General features: G+C 32.1%; 1 protein-coding gene across 1 annotated transcript in view; it reads right to left on the bottom strand.

The window, feature by feature from the left end:
* The window catches only part of LOC137647225 (transmembrane protein 184B-like), a 24895-nt gene extending 16767 nt beyond the window's left edge, over window positions 1–8128 (bottom strand). Inside the window, exons 1-6 of the mRNA XM_068380593.1 lie at window positions 7962–8128; window positions 6842–6932; window positions 5273–5440; window positions 3481–3650; window positions 2754–2977; window positions 2006–2090 (exon numbers count right to left, since the gene is read on the bottom strand). Coding sequence (XP_068236694.1) covers window positions 2006–2090; window positions 2754–2977; window positions 3481–3650; window positions 5273–5440; window positions 6842–6870 — 676 coding nt within the window. The 5' untranslated portion in view covers window positions 6871–6932; window positions 7962–8128. The remainder of the gene's footprint in view (window positions 1–2005; window positions 2091–2753; window positions 2978–3480; window positions 3651–5272; window positions 5441–6841; window positions 6933–7961) is intronic.
* Between the last annotated feature and the right edge of the window lie 9372 nt (window positions 8129–17500).

Below are 17500 nucleotides of genomic sequence, written 5' to 3'. Positions count from 1 at the left end.
TAATAATTACTATAGATATCTAGGACATATCTCTTAACAATGGAAATACTGTAGACTAAAATATGTTGTTGGAATAATAAACACAAACTGTAAGAGCTCTATTATTCCATTAATCTAGTTTACCCACTTATGTGCAGCACGAGCTGCCTCCTACCTCTATCAAGGTTCAAGAAAATATAAACCACTTTAACATATTTGGGACTAGATCTTGAGATTATTCCATGTTCAAAGGGAACAAAAAATAGATCTTCAGGTGATCGAGATCTTTTGCTCAGAGGTGTCTCCTTCACTTCCCTAAAGGAAAGCTGATTCCTATTCCCTACACACAGATGATTAAAACCTTGACAAGTAGCGCACAAGCATCATTTTAAGCTTGATACAATACCTGACTTTTGCCTGAAAAAGAGAGCCTAAGCAATTGTTACAAAATACAACTTGAGAATGCTAGAAGGCAACTAAATTATGAAATATAATCAAACATCTGAGCAGGTGCTAACAACATTGCATGAAATAACATTTACTATATCAAACACTTAGAACTATGAAATCTGCTAAAATCTATCCCTATTGACTTGAAGACTGAGCCTCAGATAATCAAAGTTTCTGATAAAGAACTTTAAAGATGCCTTCTTTTTAGAATTTTTGCCAGTATTACAAAGATCCAAGAAGCAATTCACAGTCAAATGCATTGCTGTTAAGGTCAAACTAATTCATCAATGTTTTTAAAATGGGCCCAAAGTTGCTAATATTGGAATAAAATAAAAATAAATATCCGAACCGAGCCAAATGACTTCTTACTACAGTAAACAGTAGATTTTTCTCAATGGAAGTAACTTGAACAATTTACCATCAATCACTGAATGTTAGTATTGGACGACCAATTCACTATTTTACAAACCATCTAAACACCAAGAGATAATAAAACGTGTGCGTAAGACACACAACAGAAATGGTGCACTTCAGTGAAATGGAACTTCACAGAAGCAGCCAAAGATTATAAAATACAAAGAAAAACATCTAACTTACAAAATTCAACACTGATAAATAACACCGAGTCAACTAAACACTACCTGCTTGCTAACAAAAAATACATATGTGCTATTTCAAATTTTAATAAAATCTTTGTATGAGTAAAGCAATGAATTGGCTGTAGTGATGTTTATATAAGGCAGTTGCAAAAATAAATCACAATGCAAAGCTAAAATTTAGTGTAAAAATGTGAAAGAATGCAACACTGATAAGCCATTTTATAAAACTGAGAATGTTATAAAAACTCAAAGGTGTCATTAGAAATTCCATCACCATAGTAAAAACAATGTTGAAAATAAAGTCTAAAATTTTTTATAAATACTTCAAACTAAAATCACAAATATGAATTCTGTTTAAAATATAAACATATTGGCATATAAAATGATGTCCATAAAAATAAAGATCTTACAGTCATAAAATCAAACTGCAAATACTGTACAACAGTACGCTCATATGAGCTTTCTAAAACCTAAAAACCAAAGGAAATTTTAGTGAAATGTATATCAAATATTCATTATGTTTATTCTTCTTGACTCTTAGAGTTGTTGAATTAACAATGAAATAGGATTTAATTTTTCCAATACAGGTACACAAACAAGAAACTAATCGTAAGGTGTAAGATATCTTTGGTATAAAAATATAACCAAGTTTGATATCACTTTTAAGTCATACAAGCTTGCTACCCACCGATAATACCCAGAAAAATTTAGGGAAAAAAATTATGGAAAGTCATTTTATATACCAGTTTTTTTTTTATCAAGTAAAGTAGCTATACAAAAAAAAAAAAATTCTACAACAATTATTGTTAAATATTCAAAGGTAAAATTCAAATTATAGTATTGAGTTATCTAAATGAAGTTAGTTTCAATATAGAATATTTATTTGATATAACTGAAAAAATATTTCAATATGAATCAAAAATAAAAACAAAGAGTACATTTCACAGAATATTACAAACACAAAAACAAAAATTTACCTGCGCTATACTGTGTGTACTGCTGATACTGTGGGTGGAAGTTGTGTATGGCATCTGTCATAATATCTTTTGGGTTCATAGTTTCCTGTAGAAGAAATAAAGAAAAATATAACAAATATTATAAGGTAGTTTTCCTTCAAACTACGCCACTATCTTAAGTAGTATTCTAAATATTAAATGTTATACAGAGCATGTGTAAGAACTTTGAAAACAAATATAAATTCTTTGACCTTCCCCAGTTTCTCAAGAATTATAGAGGCTAGATTATTTTCATCAATGCAGTATATAAAAAATTATGATTGTACCATCCAATGAAACTTATGATTGTACCATCCAATAAAACAAGTCTTCCCACGACATTCAAACAAACAGATGCTCAAGTACATTGTTTTTAACCAATGCTCTTACTATAGTTAATCTTCTCACATATAAAATTCATATTGAATTTTAAGGCCAAAATTCATAATTCAGCATGACTGACAAAACGTACAAAAGTCAAAATCTGATCGTAGTACTATTGGGTCTTGATCACCTGGTTGGGAGACTAAAATATTGCTTTTATTAAAATCTTACCAAATAAAGTACAGAATACTATAATCACCTTCTCAAGAGTACCTTACACCCTATTAATTGGAACTAAACATACAGCAAATACATGCCATACATTATCCACAAACCTCCACGCCTCAAAAATAAAGAATTACATAAGTTTCTGTAAGTACAGTACATTAGTTAGTAATAATAATACCTTTAGGGATGAGGAGATGCTTTGCATAGTGACTGATCTTCCAGGTCCTGTTCCATTGAAATCCCCATAAATCTGATAAGGGAATGCATATCGAAGGGCCACTGAAGCAAAGAACATCTCAATACAGATGATGAAGTTCTGATAACCTGCAGACACTGTACCCGTGTTCAGATCTGGGTTACCTTGAATTATTTCAGCCTTTTCAAGAATGGCCAGCAATACACCTGGTAAATAATAATAACACATTAAATAAGCCTTCTATATCTTTAAACAATCTACTATAACATATTTATTGATTTAGATTTCATACATTGTGAAATCTACTTAATTTTAGAAATTTATAAGTTTTTAAGATTACGAGATCTTCATACACATGCTTTTCCATAATAGCAATTAGTTAAGAGCTGCTTTATATATACATGGCACAATAGTATAACATTCACAAGAATATTATAGACAGTCTTGGGTTATGCAATTCTGTTTTCTGTATAGTAAATATATCTCGCTATTAATAATCATCATCTTGAATCTCTTAAGATATTTATTTATCTGGTTTTCCATGGCAATTGCTAATAGTATAAGTTATGTATGAACTGCCTTTTCCCATGGGTTTATGTAATGAAATTATATAAATATTAGTATACTTCAAAACAATTGCAGTACAACATTCTAAAGGAATCAAGCTAAACAGAAGACTGCCTGTAACTGGAAGTATGCCAGTACTTACCTTGCCAAAATGACAAAAAAATGACTGACTTGATTGTAAAGAACTTAAGAACAGGTTCAAATGGTTGCAAAAGGTCTCTAGTGGCAAAATAAAACAAAAAGAGGCTATACAGAGCCAGTGATACAGATATGTTGTATATAATTGTGATGTACAAATATCCTCCTTCAGGGCTGTGAATGAAAGCAAGAAACATACAAAAAATTAGTTTACTGTTTTCAAAAGTATAACTATTATCTGACACAAACACCAGCTAACTTTTAAAGGGACATCAGAAAAAAATTAGAAAAGGTTTATTCTTGAAGCTAAAACACTCTACTTAGGATAATGCAGTCAACCATATTCATGCATTTCTATGCAACAAAATCATTCTGTTGAATTATAAATCGATTGACCTTATGTCTTCATTATTTAATAAGATTTGCTAACTTTTATTTGAGTTCAGCAAGAATAGTGCATCTTATCTAAATGATAAATCATAAAAGATCATAATCATCTTCCTTTAAATAGAAAATTCATTACTGTACCGTACTCAAATTTCTCATAATCTTAAATTGTAGTAATATAAAAATAGTTGAAGAAATTTTACTTTTCCTTTATTATATGATACCAACATTTCGATAAAAAAAAATCTGATTAGATATCCTGATTTACTTTTAGTAAGTAAACATTTAATTAAAATAATTAATTATTATATGTTAATGAATAATAAATAATTATATGTTAATGAAAAATAAATCTTTCAATTTACAATTTATAAAAAAGCACTTCATTACAAAACAACTGTTTTTTTCAGTTCAGTTTTAACAAACAAAAAATGGTTTGAGAAAAGAACATTTTAAAACAACATTGTATTTGTTCAAGATAAAATAACATTGCATTATTATCATATACTGCACTAGATAGATATTTCTTGCAGGGTGCATTCTAAGCCGTACTAAAGATTCTCAGGGTGCATTGCTTTTCTCTTTCCCTTTATCTGTCCTTTCCAGCTACTGCACGCACCACAACTTTCTTGTTCCCATTCTTACACACACTAGCAAACTTCACGTCGTCTAGCAAAAAGCAAAAATATTCACATTGTTATTCTTAAAACATTCAGTTTTATCCATAAACAAATTTAGTAAATAAATAATCTGACTTTTATACCAGCACAAATCAATTATCGTAATTCCTTTTTCTTCTGCACCTTATCCACAAAACATTCAAACCTTCAATCCTTATCACTACATTTCTTTGAGTACAATATTTGCAATATCAATACATGTACTGGATCTCTGCTACCCACATTCCAAACAATGATTTTAAGGCCACACATATTAGCAAAGATGCAATTATGACTATTTTTTGTTCTTGCGGCATCTTTTCTAAATCATAACGGAACTTCGTTTTAATAACAATTACAACCCCATTTTCACAGCTTCATCTCCAACCTATATTTATCTTCATTCTTGCTTCAACTAATTAATGATCACATAATACAAGAATCATATCCATCAACTTGATCATCCATATACTCTAACACAAACACATTCAAATCTTTCCCATATATACAAGGTAAATATAAATTTTTTGGGAGGACAATATATTTCCAACAATCAAACAAACAAATCTCCACAAGCTGCTGCATTGTAATTCATTCATAGGACTTAATATTGTATAGGTATAATATATATGTTATTAGTTTTGTCTCTTCACTATAAGAAGCTATTTTGAATGGCAATTCTTCATTTTGCTTTTCTTTCATTCCAAGGTAGATACCTGAGAGTACTAGGTGAAAACAGTTTTTCCATACCTCCAATCACCATCGTGATATTTTCCAAGAAATTGTAGAATAATTGTGATGAAGGCCATTACTGGTTTGACAGCACAGAACTGAAGAGTGGCTTGCTTGCAGAACCTCAAAAACCCTATGGTGTACGTCTTCCCAACAAGGCAACACGTCCCGTACATACAGGACGACCTTTTAAGAAGAAAACATGATATATAATATATTACTATTTAACAATAATCAATAAAGCAACATGTTCCATTACACACACAATCACTTAGGAGAAAAGTTTTAGGTTACAACATATTGTTATTTAATTTATTGGTTTGTGTGTGGGAGCAATATAGTTATATAAAACATTCATATTAAATGGAATTTCAGTGACCCAAGTGTTTCTTTTACAATCAAAGCTGAAAAAAGTACATTTCAAGATAAAAATTTATTATACAATTCACCCAAGCCTAAAAGGTTCTCATAATTATTCTTTTCTTCATATGATCATATTTTCTTTAGCCAGATTTTGTCTTGATATCTTGAATTCACAAGGCTAAGAAAAACTTTCAAAGTGCTCATAATTACAGGTTATGATAATCCATAAACATGAAAGTGTCACAGCATACAATACAAACATACCACCGGTATATAAGTAAGCACATTTAAAAGAAAAATCTTGATGAGCTTGGTCATACTAAATAAACAGTAAACATTTCACCATAGGATTCTGGAAATGTTAAAGTCAAAGTGTACTTCTAAAAAGATCTTTCACCAACACTGGCAAATCCTCCAGTACTTGCTTAATGATATTTCTATACAGTACTGCAAAGTTCTCTTAATAAGCTTTTTAAAAGTATTCTACTGTACATTGTATAGCATAACTAGTTTTAATTGGCAATAAAATTAAATCAATATGCAATTTTCGTCTACTTTGTTTATTGTTTAAGTATTTAAAGGGTATAATAAAGATCAATGTTTGCTGGTGCAATTTCACAAATAAATAACTCAATTAGAACATTTTTTTTGTAAGCAAAATTTGATTGGAACTTTTATACGAGGGTCCTACAAGTGAAGTACAACAAAGACTGGATTTGCTATTAAGCAAGAAAGGCCAATATTTCTATGAATGTGTAGCACTTCCAAAGCACTCCAAAATGATATACAGTACAGAACTGGATGGAAAACCCTCAAGAAAAATAAACACTGACCCCTATGGTGATAAAAGTGGAAAAAAATGTTAGCAAGAGCTCCTTCACTCGGGAACTTTGAAGACAAAGTTTTTTGCAGTAAAATCGTTCTACGTTCTTTTGCAATTTCTAGTACATAATTTACATGCTTTGGAACTCCCTAATAACCCATCCTGGATTAAGAGTGGTACACAACTTTACCATATTTTATACTACGCTAATTTTCGTGGGTTTCCAAATTAATTTTATTAGGCTTAAATATGGAGTTTAGTTTGTCTAAGATACGAATAAAGTACTTCACAACTAAGGCTATTAAATATTCACAAATTGAATGCATTGAGAGATTCATTAAAACTGAAAAGGCTAATGAACTATCAACCAAAAAGCATTCAACAAAGCTATTGAAACTGACCTGATGGGCTTTCCTCTGATTTCACTCATGATGTTACCTTCTCCACCGAGGTACTCATAACACAGACTCAAGAAGTTGTAAATGACAAATGCTGCAAAGGAAATACCAAGAATAAGTTAAAATTAAAAGTAATATTTACAATTTATATCAATTTTAATTCCCCTTCCACTTGTATTTTTGTTCAACATTTCACGGCATTATTTTCCTTGTTAGCTTGCTTTGCATGTTAATGGCTTTATACATAATAAATCATTCATATTTCTAGCTACAATAATGATAGATTTTTGTCATTGGAGGCCTACAACTTAACACTTCTGAAAACTTATGACAAACAATAATTTTTTCTCATATCATTACTTGACTTCTCTTGCTTGAGGGTACACTCGGGCACACTATTCTATCTAATTTCTCTACCTCTTTTATTAAAGTTTTTATAGTTTATATTGAAAATGTTTATTTCATTGTTACTGTTCTTGAAATAATTTATTTTTCCGTTTCCTTTCCTCATCCTGCTTTTCCAACTGGGGTTATAAGTAATAATAATAATAATAATAATAATAGCCAACATGTGCGCCTGCGCATACGGCAGGAGATCGTTTACAACAGCAATGCAGGTTATTGGATATATTTCACTAGTATAATGTCATTATAACACATATAACATCAGTTTGTAAAAAAAAAAAAAAAAAAAAAAAAAAAAAAAAAAGTACAGAATGCATCTGCTAGGGGGTGAATCAATCCGAAGGTGTACATGATTTTGGTATCACACTTTCCAAGGAAGTTTATAAATATAAAAAACTGTGATGTTCAGGGCACTGTATATGAAAACAACAGAGAGCTCAATATCAATAATAATATTGTGATATCAAAATATACTATAAACTAAAACAAGTTGGATTTATTTTCATATTTAGTTATTCCTCAGATCACTGGAATTGTTGATGTGGGTGAGTTGTAGATGTAGATTGCATGACCTTTTTTTGGCCTGTCATGACCTTTTTGCATATACTGTATTCATCCCATAGTATAAGTTTTAATAGTAGCAAAAACAAATAGCCCTATTGCAAATACTATAATGTTTAAAATACTACAATTGAAACCACTGTAATCAGTTACTTACCTTCATAGCAATCCCTGAGGGTATCAAAATATATGTAATAGTTGTCTTTGTTGAAGAACAATAAGGAAATCCAGGAATCGAACGCGTAAATTGGGGACGAACAGCAGGATGCGAACAATCCATCGTTGCTCCGCTGGATTGCTGTAGAATCTCAGGTGCTGGTAAATCTGAGGATGAAATAAATAGAAGTCAGTTCCGAATACTATCAGATTAAACTAATTAATGTGACATGATAATCGAAATATATTAATCTTAAAATTATGTGACTCATTCAAGACGAGGTACCATGTCGATCATATAAAGGTGTGTGAGAGAGAGAGAGAGAGAGAGAGAGAGAGAGAGAGAGAGAGAGAGAGAGAGAGAGAGAGAGAGAGAGAGAGAGAGAGAAAATTTATCTTTAAAAACCGACTTGAGCTACAAGTCATGTGTGTGTATGATGCAACAGGGTAAGAATTGAAAAAAAAGTCAATATCTTTATCGGCAGAGAGAGAGAGAGAGAGAGAGAGAGAGAGAGAGAGAGAGAGAGAGAGAGAGAGAGAATATATCCATAATCAAACTCTGGCTTTAGCAACTAGCCATGTGTGTATGATGAAACAGTAAGAATTGAAAAAACAAAACCAGTTTGCAGAGAGAGAGAGAGAGAGAGAGAGAGAGAGAGAGAGAGAGAGAACAGCGCGTGGGTGAAATATGGCAGGTAACCAAGAGATTGGGCAAGATGAAACGACAAGGAGCATAGCCCGTAGGAAATCTGCGGACAGAGGCATAGGGAAGTTTTGCGGGATCCGGGAAACCGTTGCTACGGCAACGTAGTATCAACAGGTGGAGGAGCTACATTTCCTCAGTGAGCACCATAACAAAGCTGCTCCAACGGCAATCAAACAAAGAAAAAAAAATTACGCAAACAACATCCAATGATCAGTGTTTCGCTGGCCCAGTCCTGCGCAAACAATAAACAATTCCTATCACATTGAAAACAATAATGCTCTTAAACTTATGCTATTAAAAGTTTTTTCAATTGCCTAGTTTTCCTATAGATAAGTATTACTTGCCTCATCTAGAACACTTTTTTCAATGCAAATTTTATTACGCACTAAAAAAAAAAAAAATATTATGACTCAAAAATATTCAAGATATAAATGTCGAAAACGCGTTTCTTTTCCAATACCGAAGTATACCAAGACGTTGATTTGGAACTTGTAACCTCAAGGTTCTTGGTTCACAACCCCTTTAGGCTTCCACTGTACGCCCTCCAAACATTTTACTCGGGGCCCCCGGATGTTACAACCGTCCGCCCCAAGGACACCACACCACACACTCGCTGTCAAAAGGGCTCCCAGACTCCCAAGCTATATTTAAAAACGACGTGTTGGTGTACGCAGTCAAAATTTCCCAGGACTTACCATTATTATTTGTTTATTTTTAAACTGAAAATACTCAACAGTCACAAGGTAACGTTAAAGCATTTTACTTTATCCAGAGGTAGGAAATTAAGTGGAGAGACCATGAGAGGGAAACTTTTAAGCAGAATACGTCAGTTCCTCACAGAGGCGCAATAACAAAACACTTATTTCGAGCAACGTCTTCCCTCAATTTACAGTAGAGTCGTTCCGCACTTACACCTTGTCACGTAGATGTGAATGAAACTCGTTGTTCTTAAATGTGTATAATAATATTTCTTTGCAGAAGTAACTCTTCAAGAATCACACATTTACAACACACTAATAACCAGTCCTTTGTACCTAAGAAAAAGCCTATTACTAAAACTGGTGTAGAACATCGCACTATTGACGAATATTATTCATCTTTATATAACCTTATATGTGTGATGGCATATAACATATGAACAAAATGAAAGTTTATACTATATGGAGAGAGAGAGAGAGAGAGAGAGAGAGAGAGAGAGAGAGAGAGAGAGAGAGAGAGAGAGAGAGATTCGACATTAACAATTTATATCAGCTACGGCCCATGACAAGCCAAGTTACCACCCACCAAAAATCACGAGGTGATCGAACCCAGTCTTGTAACTGAAATTTGTGAAGTCTCTCTCTCTCTCTCTCTCTCTCTCTCTCTCTCTCTCTCTCTCTCTCTCTCTCTCTCTCTCTCTCTCTCAAGGGAGCTGAAAAATTTCAAAACGCATATAAATAGGCTATCATTACTAAACGTGTTTTAATTCAAAAATATATAAAAGGCTTATAAATTAGTAATTATTAGACTTTCGTATGAAGGCAACAAGTGACTCCCACAATGCCTGGAGGTCGTCCCAGCCACACAAAGGAAGACAAAGACAGGTGTATTTCTCGAGGCGGGATCCAGTAAAAGGTGGGCAGCCAAGTCCACTGTCCCACCCACCTTCAACGACCCAGAAGGCCTGACAAGGACTGAGAGACATCATCAAGGTTGTCACGCTAACAAGGTAGGCACAGAGGGTTGTATGTATATATATATATATATATATATATATATATATATATATATATATATATATATATATATATATATATATATATATATATAACCCTCTGTGCCTACCTTGTTAGTCGTCACGCTAACAAGGTAGGCACAGAGGGTTGTATGTATGTATGTATGTATGTATGTATGTATGTATATATATATATATATATATATATATACATATATATATATATATATATATATATATATATATATATTATGCACACATGAATGTTTATGCGCACTATGAGACGAGGCATGTGGATGACCGTCAACTATCATGACCTTGACCTTCAGCTTCGTTTTACAACTGCTACAAATCAATTTAAAAGGAAACAATGACTGTCTTAATGTAACCATAGCTTTCTCTTCAATAATAAATTTAAATTTTTCCTTTTCACATAGTTACGGTCGTCACTTTCTTGTGTAATGGACATTAAGATATAAGTTCCACACCAAAAGATACTGAAAGTCCATGCGTATCAGGCCTACACTTCCATCTTGCTTCCATTAACAGATGAAGATTTAATAGGAAAGAGAGGAGGGGGGGAATTTTGAACATAAATTTCCAGGAAAGCCTATGTGAGTGTGTAATAGTATGGCCTTTTATAATAAAAAAAAAAAAAAAAAATTACTCCCCATTCACAAAAACACTAATAGGAAATAATTCACCGACTTTCACATCATACCATACAGCACAATTTACTGTATACTATAATAGAATATTACTTATTCTGTGAGGAATACATTTATAAAGTAAATTAAGAAATTTTACTACAAAAGTCGGAGGTTTGAAATAAAAACTATAACTACATTATCTACTCTAAATCTCCTGCTACATAATTATCAGATTCCACTTATCCTCAGTATTCAGTAAACCCCCTCCTCTCTCTCTCTCTCTCTCTCTCTCTCTCTCTCTCTCTCTCTCTCTCTCTCTCTCTCTCTCTCTCTCATGTTTGTAACTACGATCACACAGTAGTCTCAACTTAACGTTAAAAAGCGTGTGTTTGTCCCTAGGCTAAGCTAGGAAGGAATAACAAAACCAGAATAAAAATTTCTTTTAAAAAGTAATTCATACCTATATTAGAGACTCTATAAACTATACAAAACAAACTTTTGAAAAAATATTAAAAGCTTAGTAAGCTAATCTCTAATACAGTTAACTAATACATATCTTAATTCACAGTATATAATTCTGGTAAAAACGAAGAAAACCTTGGAGCACTTTATTTCCACTTATAAAAGATTTCTTTGAATGTTTTATGTGAGAAATATACAAATGAGATGTTTACATACACACCTAAACCAATATCGGGTATAGAGTAAACTTGGCAAATGCCTCACAATTTACGATCAGTACCGCATATACTATCAGCTGTTCCGAGACCAGCTAATTCACTGCCATCCTTGCACACGACACTAATTATACGGCCGACTTTACATGCTAGGTCACAAGAAATGAAAAGGATTCCTGTACAATAATACACACACACAATACATATATATATATATATATATATATATATATATATATATATATATATATATATATATATATATATATATATATATATAACAAATAACGAAATGCTAACGTCTTCAGAACGACAAAAAAAAAAAAAATGACAACTGCTACATTCAAGTAACTAATTTCCAAACAGCATCCTCCCAAAATGTGGAAATATTACATTTAATCCAAAAATCTCTATTCCATTTAAAAAACAGACTGGTATCAAGACATTATCAAGTCATAACAAAATGGTCATTGAACCCCAAAACTAATACAGTAAATATAATGCAAATCAACATAGGTAAATATACAAAATCATACGAAATCACTTCAGACAAACACACAAGCAAAAGATAATTGTGCGAAATCATATATGCGCGCACCGGTTTGAAGAACCCTAGAAACAAAAGTCGCCTGCGTCTGCCACTTCCTGCTTCGTGGTCTTCGACTGATCGATAATATGGATTAGGAAAGGCAAAGGCGGAGGCGCCTGGAGGGCAAGACGCAGGGATGGGTAGAGACGAGACAGCTGACGATAGTCAATTGAAATCTATAAGTAAAAGATAAACTTCCCATTGTACGTCACTGGTGTAAGCTGGCTAAACATTCTATGTAGGAATATCCAAAATAAGGGAAAGGTGTAGGTGCTTGGAAAATACGTAAAAGAAATCGTTAGTTGCTGCTGTTATTACTAATAACATATTACAATAATTGTTATCGACGTCAAGAGCAGAATCAAACAATGACGTCAGAACAGAATCAATGACGTAAGAGCAGACGAACTATAACATACCTACTTAATTATTCATGAAGTGATGCTAAACAACCAGAGAAATTATTTGAGATTCCATAGTTAAGCACTTAAAAATATAACAACAACGTAGTGCACCATGTAATGCTAAAAAATGTATACTTAAATTAGAATGTATAACAAAAAAGGTAAAACTATAAAGTATGGCTTTTCTCAATTTCCTGGTTTCTTCCTCTTAAGCATGCAAGTCAAACTAATACTTCAACATAGTAATTTAATGTTTTAAATGGGACTCTGGTTATATCAAAGGACAAAGCAGAATCCATTTATAGTTTTTATTGTACCAGAGAGCATTCCATTTTTTCATTTAGTCTTCTGTGAAAATGAAAGTTGCAGGGTCAGCAATTAGCAAACCTTTTTCTTTATCAAAATCCTTTCATTTTTAAATTTCGATTCAATATTTTCGAAATAATGCTCATAACGCAGTTTCGAGTAAAAAATAAACACTAATTTTATTACGTACAATCGATATTTCATAAGCTAATTAAAATGAGAGCCCCAATTTGTTATTAATATGCAAGCCGTAATTTGAGGTGCTAGTTAATGGAAATATTGACGACCTAACAATTTACTACAACGACTTATTGAAGTGTGTTCTTATAGGTAGAAGACATTCACCAAATAATCGTAGATAATAATCTGACAAATAATTAAGATAGACAACCTACTAGCAGGATTTAAAATAGTGTGAACGTGAGAAACTTTACCGGATTGATACAGTAAGAAGTATAAAAAAAATCTAAATGTTGATAAACCAGACAATATTCGAGGAAGGGGTGATCCATTCCGAAAAAAAAAATCGCTAGTATTGACAGACCCGAATAGAGCAAAGAGTTAAGCGGAATACAAGAAAAGAAGTTAAGTATGGTCACGGAAGCTTACACTTCAATTAAACTAAATAGTGAGATGTGTACATAGTGTACATGGCTTCTAATACATTCCATGACCACAATACTAAGTAGCAGTATGCCTTTATGTTTTGATACGTAAAGAAAATAGTTATTCAATACCTTGAACAAAGTAAGGCAATAAAAAAAGCATATTTGACTGGATATCATTGCTGTCATGTACTTTTAATAATATCCTTGTTTACAAAGGTTTTTAAGGCAAGGTTTTATTGAAGCTATTTTATCAAAGGAGATTATTTTGACTTATTATACTATCATTGACGTATTATTTTCTGACATGTAATAACACTGTATATGGAATTTCGTAGTTAAATTTGTATTTGAAAAGAATTACAAGGTCATTCTCCATTGAAACGTGACGTGACTTTGATAAGAGTTGGGTGAAAGAAGAATGAGGACAGTAAAATAACTTAAATCTGAACATAATGTAAAAAGCATGTGTTCACCTTTTAAATGTGACTTAATTTTTTTATCTCCATCGTGTAAGGTATTGCATGACTCTCTTTATTCACCGTTCAGAATGAAACGTGTTATATTAGTGGTTACATAATTCTGAAGACTTTCGTCTACTTATTAGATTAAGAGAAATAGTCCAAGATTGTAAAAATTATATAAATTAAGACAACAGCATAATGTGAACGTTGGCGTTCTCAAATCCTGCAATAGTGTTATGCATTTGACAGAAAGGAATTCAAAGCAGAAGCATAAAACTAGTAACAGATCGACAGCTTAACCTTCAAGCAATGGAACATACTTCAACGAATCAGCTCTTTATATTATGGCAATTTTCATATCCGTCTACCTCATTGGATTTTTCCCAGGCTCAATATCAACATGTGTGCAAAATTAAAAACGATTGAAAAGGGAAAGACAATTACCAAATTAAATGTGATTCTCGGTAATAAATATAAAACTGCCATCCAATACTGTGACCAGATCAATAGGAAGAAAAAATTGTTCTAAAACCCATAGACCAAGACGGGGCCTTGAACATTCAAATCGTATCGTATGAGGTGGTCGTCACGGTGAAGACAAAAAATACTTGGAATTTGATGGTGATAATGTCATGACTTCAATCCCACAGCACACATTCTTTGTACAACAATCACTGTAAACTCTCCAAACATACAACAAGTATACACAAACAAACGCGAGCGTGTATGAACTTAAAACATCTAAGAATAAATTAGTCTTCGACGATAATTTAGGAGTCCTAAATATGAAGCTCAGTTAGGTGATATTGAAGGACGACCTTCCAATCATATCAAGATCAGTTGAAGAAAAAGATAGCAGCGATAAACTTTTTTTTTTTCTTGTCTATTCTAGATTACTACAGAAATATTCACAACTAACTAATGAATAATACCGTCGGCGCTGCATGAGTTTCTAGTTTACTAGTAAAATAACACGCAATCATACACAAGTGTGTCAAAAACAAAAGAAAAAAAATATTAAACACATGTTTTCCTTGCTCTAAAAGTTTCAACACTTGTATCTAGCAGCTTATACAAAAATGACGTAAGTCGCGGCAAGGAGACCTTGAGGAAATGAAAGTGGCTAATGCGCAATTTGCGGATTTAAGGTTCTCTACCAAAGTATATAAATATATATAATAGAAATCGTATGATTCGACACATACTGTGACATTCACGTAAAAATATCTATAATCATTAAATGAAGATGAATATCGAAGAGAGAGAGAGAGCTGGTATTGCCCACACATCAAGATAAAAAAAGTAATTTTTTTTCTTATTTATCTTTGTACCTTAAAAACTCGAGTACATGGTACAATGAAGCGCTGGATATATGAACAAATTTCTACGTTTTATCAAAATTTTATTCTTACCCATTTGTCGTCACCTAAGAAATAAATGTATGAACATAAAAAAAAGACTTTGGGTACAAGAGATCCATACAAAAATAAAGCAATACTAAGAAAACTTTATTTTTTTCGAAAACGAAGCCAAAAAAAAAAAAACCACACAAACATTGTTTACAACAATGTTCAGCAAAAAGTCTTAAAAGAATCAAAGGTGTTGTTGCCACTAAAGCTCAACTTGGAAGTGGGTAGGAATTGGGGAAAGGGGGGGACGGGGCAGACCCTTCTTGCGTAGGTGGTGCGGCGTCATCTCTCCGTCGGTCAAGAGCACTGCAAATCAACTTTATTAAAAGAAATTGCCTCGATAATATGTTTTGTCTGGTATAAAAGAAGAATATCTGCATCAACAAAAATAGACCAGGACGCTTTCTAAGGATTAAATTTGTTTAGTATATTCAAACCCGAGACAAACATAATATATGTGCAAGGGTATGGGGTATATAAAGTATGCATACATACATACACAAATAAATATAAATTACGTATATATACATACTCATACATCAAGAAAATTTACTGCCAGGGTAGCATGTCTTGGGAATTGCTTAGTCTTCATGGGTCTCAGTTTTTTTTTTTTTTTTTTTTTTTTTTTTTTTTTTTTTTTTTTTTTATGAGGTTAATAGCCAGATAACCTTTGGAGTAACAACAACGCTCTATTACAGTGTGTGTGTGTATTTTGACACGTTACCAACTGGCATAGCTCGATAGCTGCCACTATCCTTGTACACCATGACCGATTCAAACTTGTTGTAAATGATTTTCTTTAGAACAGGTTGAAAACTTGAAATGTCTCATTCCATAGTTTATCTAGGACATCTATTTAACGTTGTTACTGCTCTTAATGCATTTCATATTTTTTTCTTAAATTTTTTCATATATAGTTTATTGGTTATTTTTATCTTTCCTTTCTGCACCGGGCCAATTTCCCGGTTGGAGCCCCAATTACGATAGTAGTAGTAGTAGTAGTAGTAATTCCTTTCACCATTAGATCCAATTGATGTGCACGCCAGAAAAACTATTCAAACGCTTAATGGCATCCAATATTAAATACAATATGTAGCTATATATACAGTACATTATATTTGTTATATATATTATATATATATATATATATATATATATATATATATATATATGTGTGTGTGTGTGTGTGTGTGTGTAATAGAATAAGCCTAATATCCAACAAATCAAGGTTTGAAGAGGACACCACCTTGAACAAATCTAATGACCGACCTAATCAACATATACCGGATGTTGAATCCAACCGTGAAAGAATTGCTTTTCCTTTCCTTTCCTAGGAAACTAAAAGAACGAAAATGGAAATCCTGAAACATAAATCATATATCATGAATTTTACACATACTGTGCATATACATACATACATATACTGTATGTGAGTATATATATATAATATATATATATATATATATATATATATATATATATATATATATACAATGTATATTCATATTAATTTAATGTGATGTCCATAACATTTAATATCTAAAAAAGATACAAAGCAAATTATGATATAGTACACTACCTTTTCGCAATGTAACAACTGAGATCACTACACACCAAACCACAGGAGTCTACAAAATATACAAAATTACGAAATGGAACCGAAAAAAAGTGTCTTTCACTTTCAAGCAGAATGAACATATACCGCTTATGGATATATCATCATCTCCCCGTATGCCTATTGACGCAAAGGGCCTTGATTTTATTTCACCAGTCGTCTCTATCTTGAGCTTTTAAATCAATACTATTCTTTCATCGTCACCTACTTCACGCTTCATAGTCCTTAGCCATTTAGACCTGGGTCTTCTAACTCTTCTAGTGCCTTGTGAAGCCCAGTTGAAAGTTTGGTGATTATATATATATATATATATATATATATATATATATATATATATACATATATACATATATATATAAATATATATATAACATATATATATAAATATATAAATATATATA

This window comes from Palaemon carinicauda, chromosome 9 (assembly GCF_036898095.1).
Source record: "Palaemon carinicauda isolate YSFRI2023 chromosome 9, ASM3689809v2, whole genome shotgun sequence".
Taxonomy (NCBI): domain Eukaryota; kingdom Metazoa; phylum Arthropoda; class Malacostraca; order Decapoda; family Palaemonidae; genus Palaemon; species Palaemon carinicauda.
This window is presented reverse-complemented; position numbering and strand designations above follow the sequence as displayed.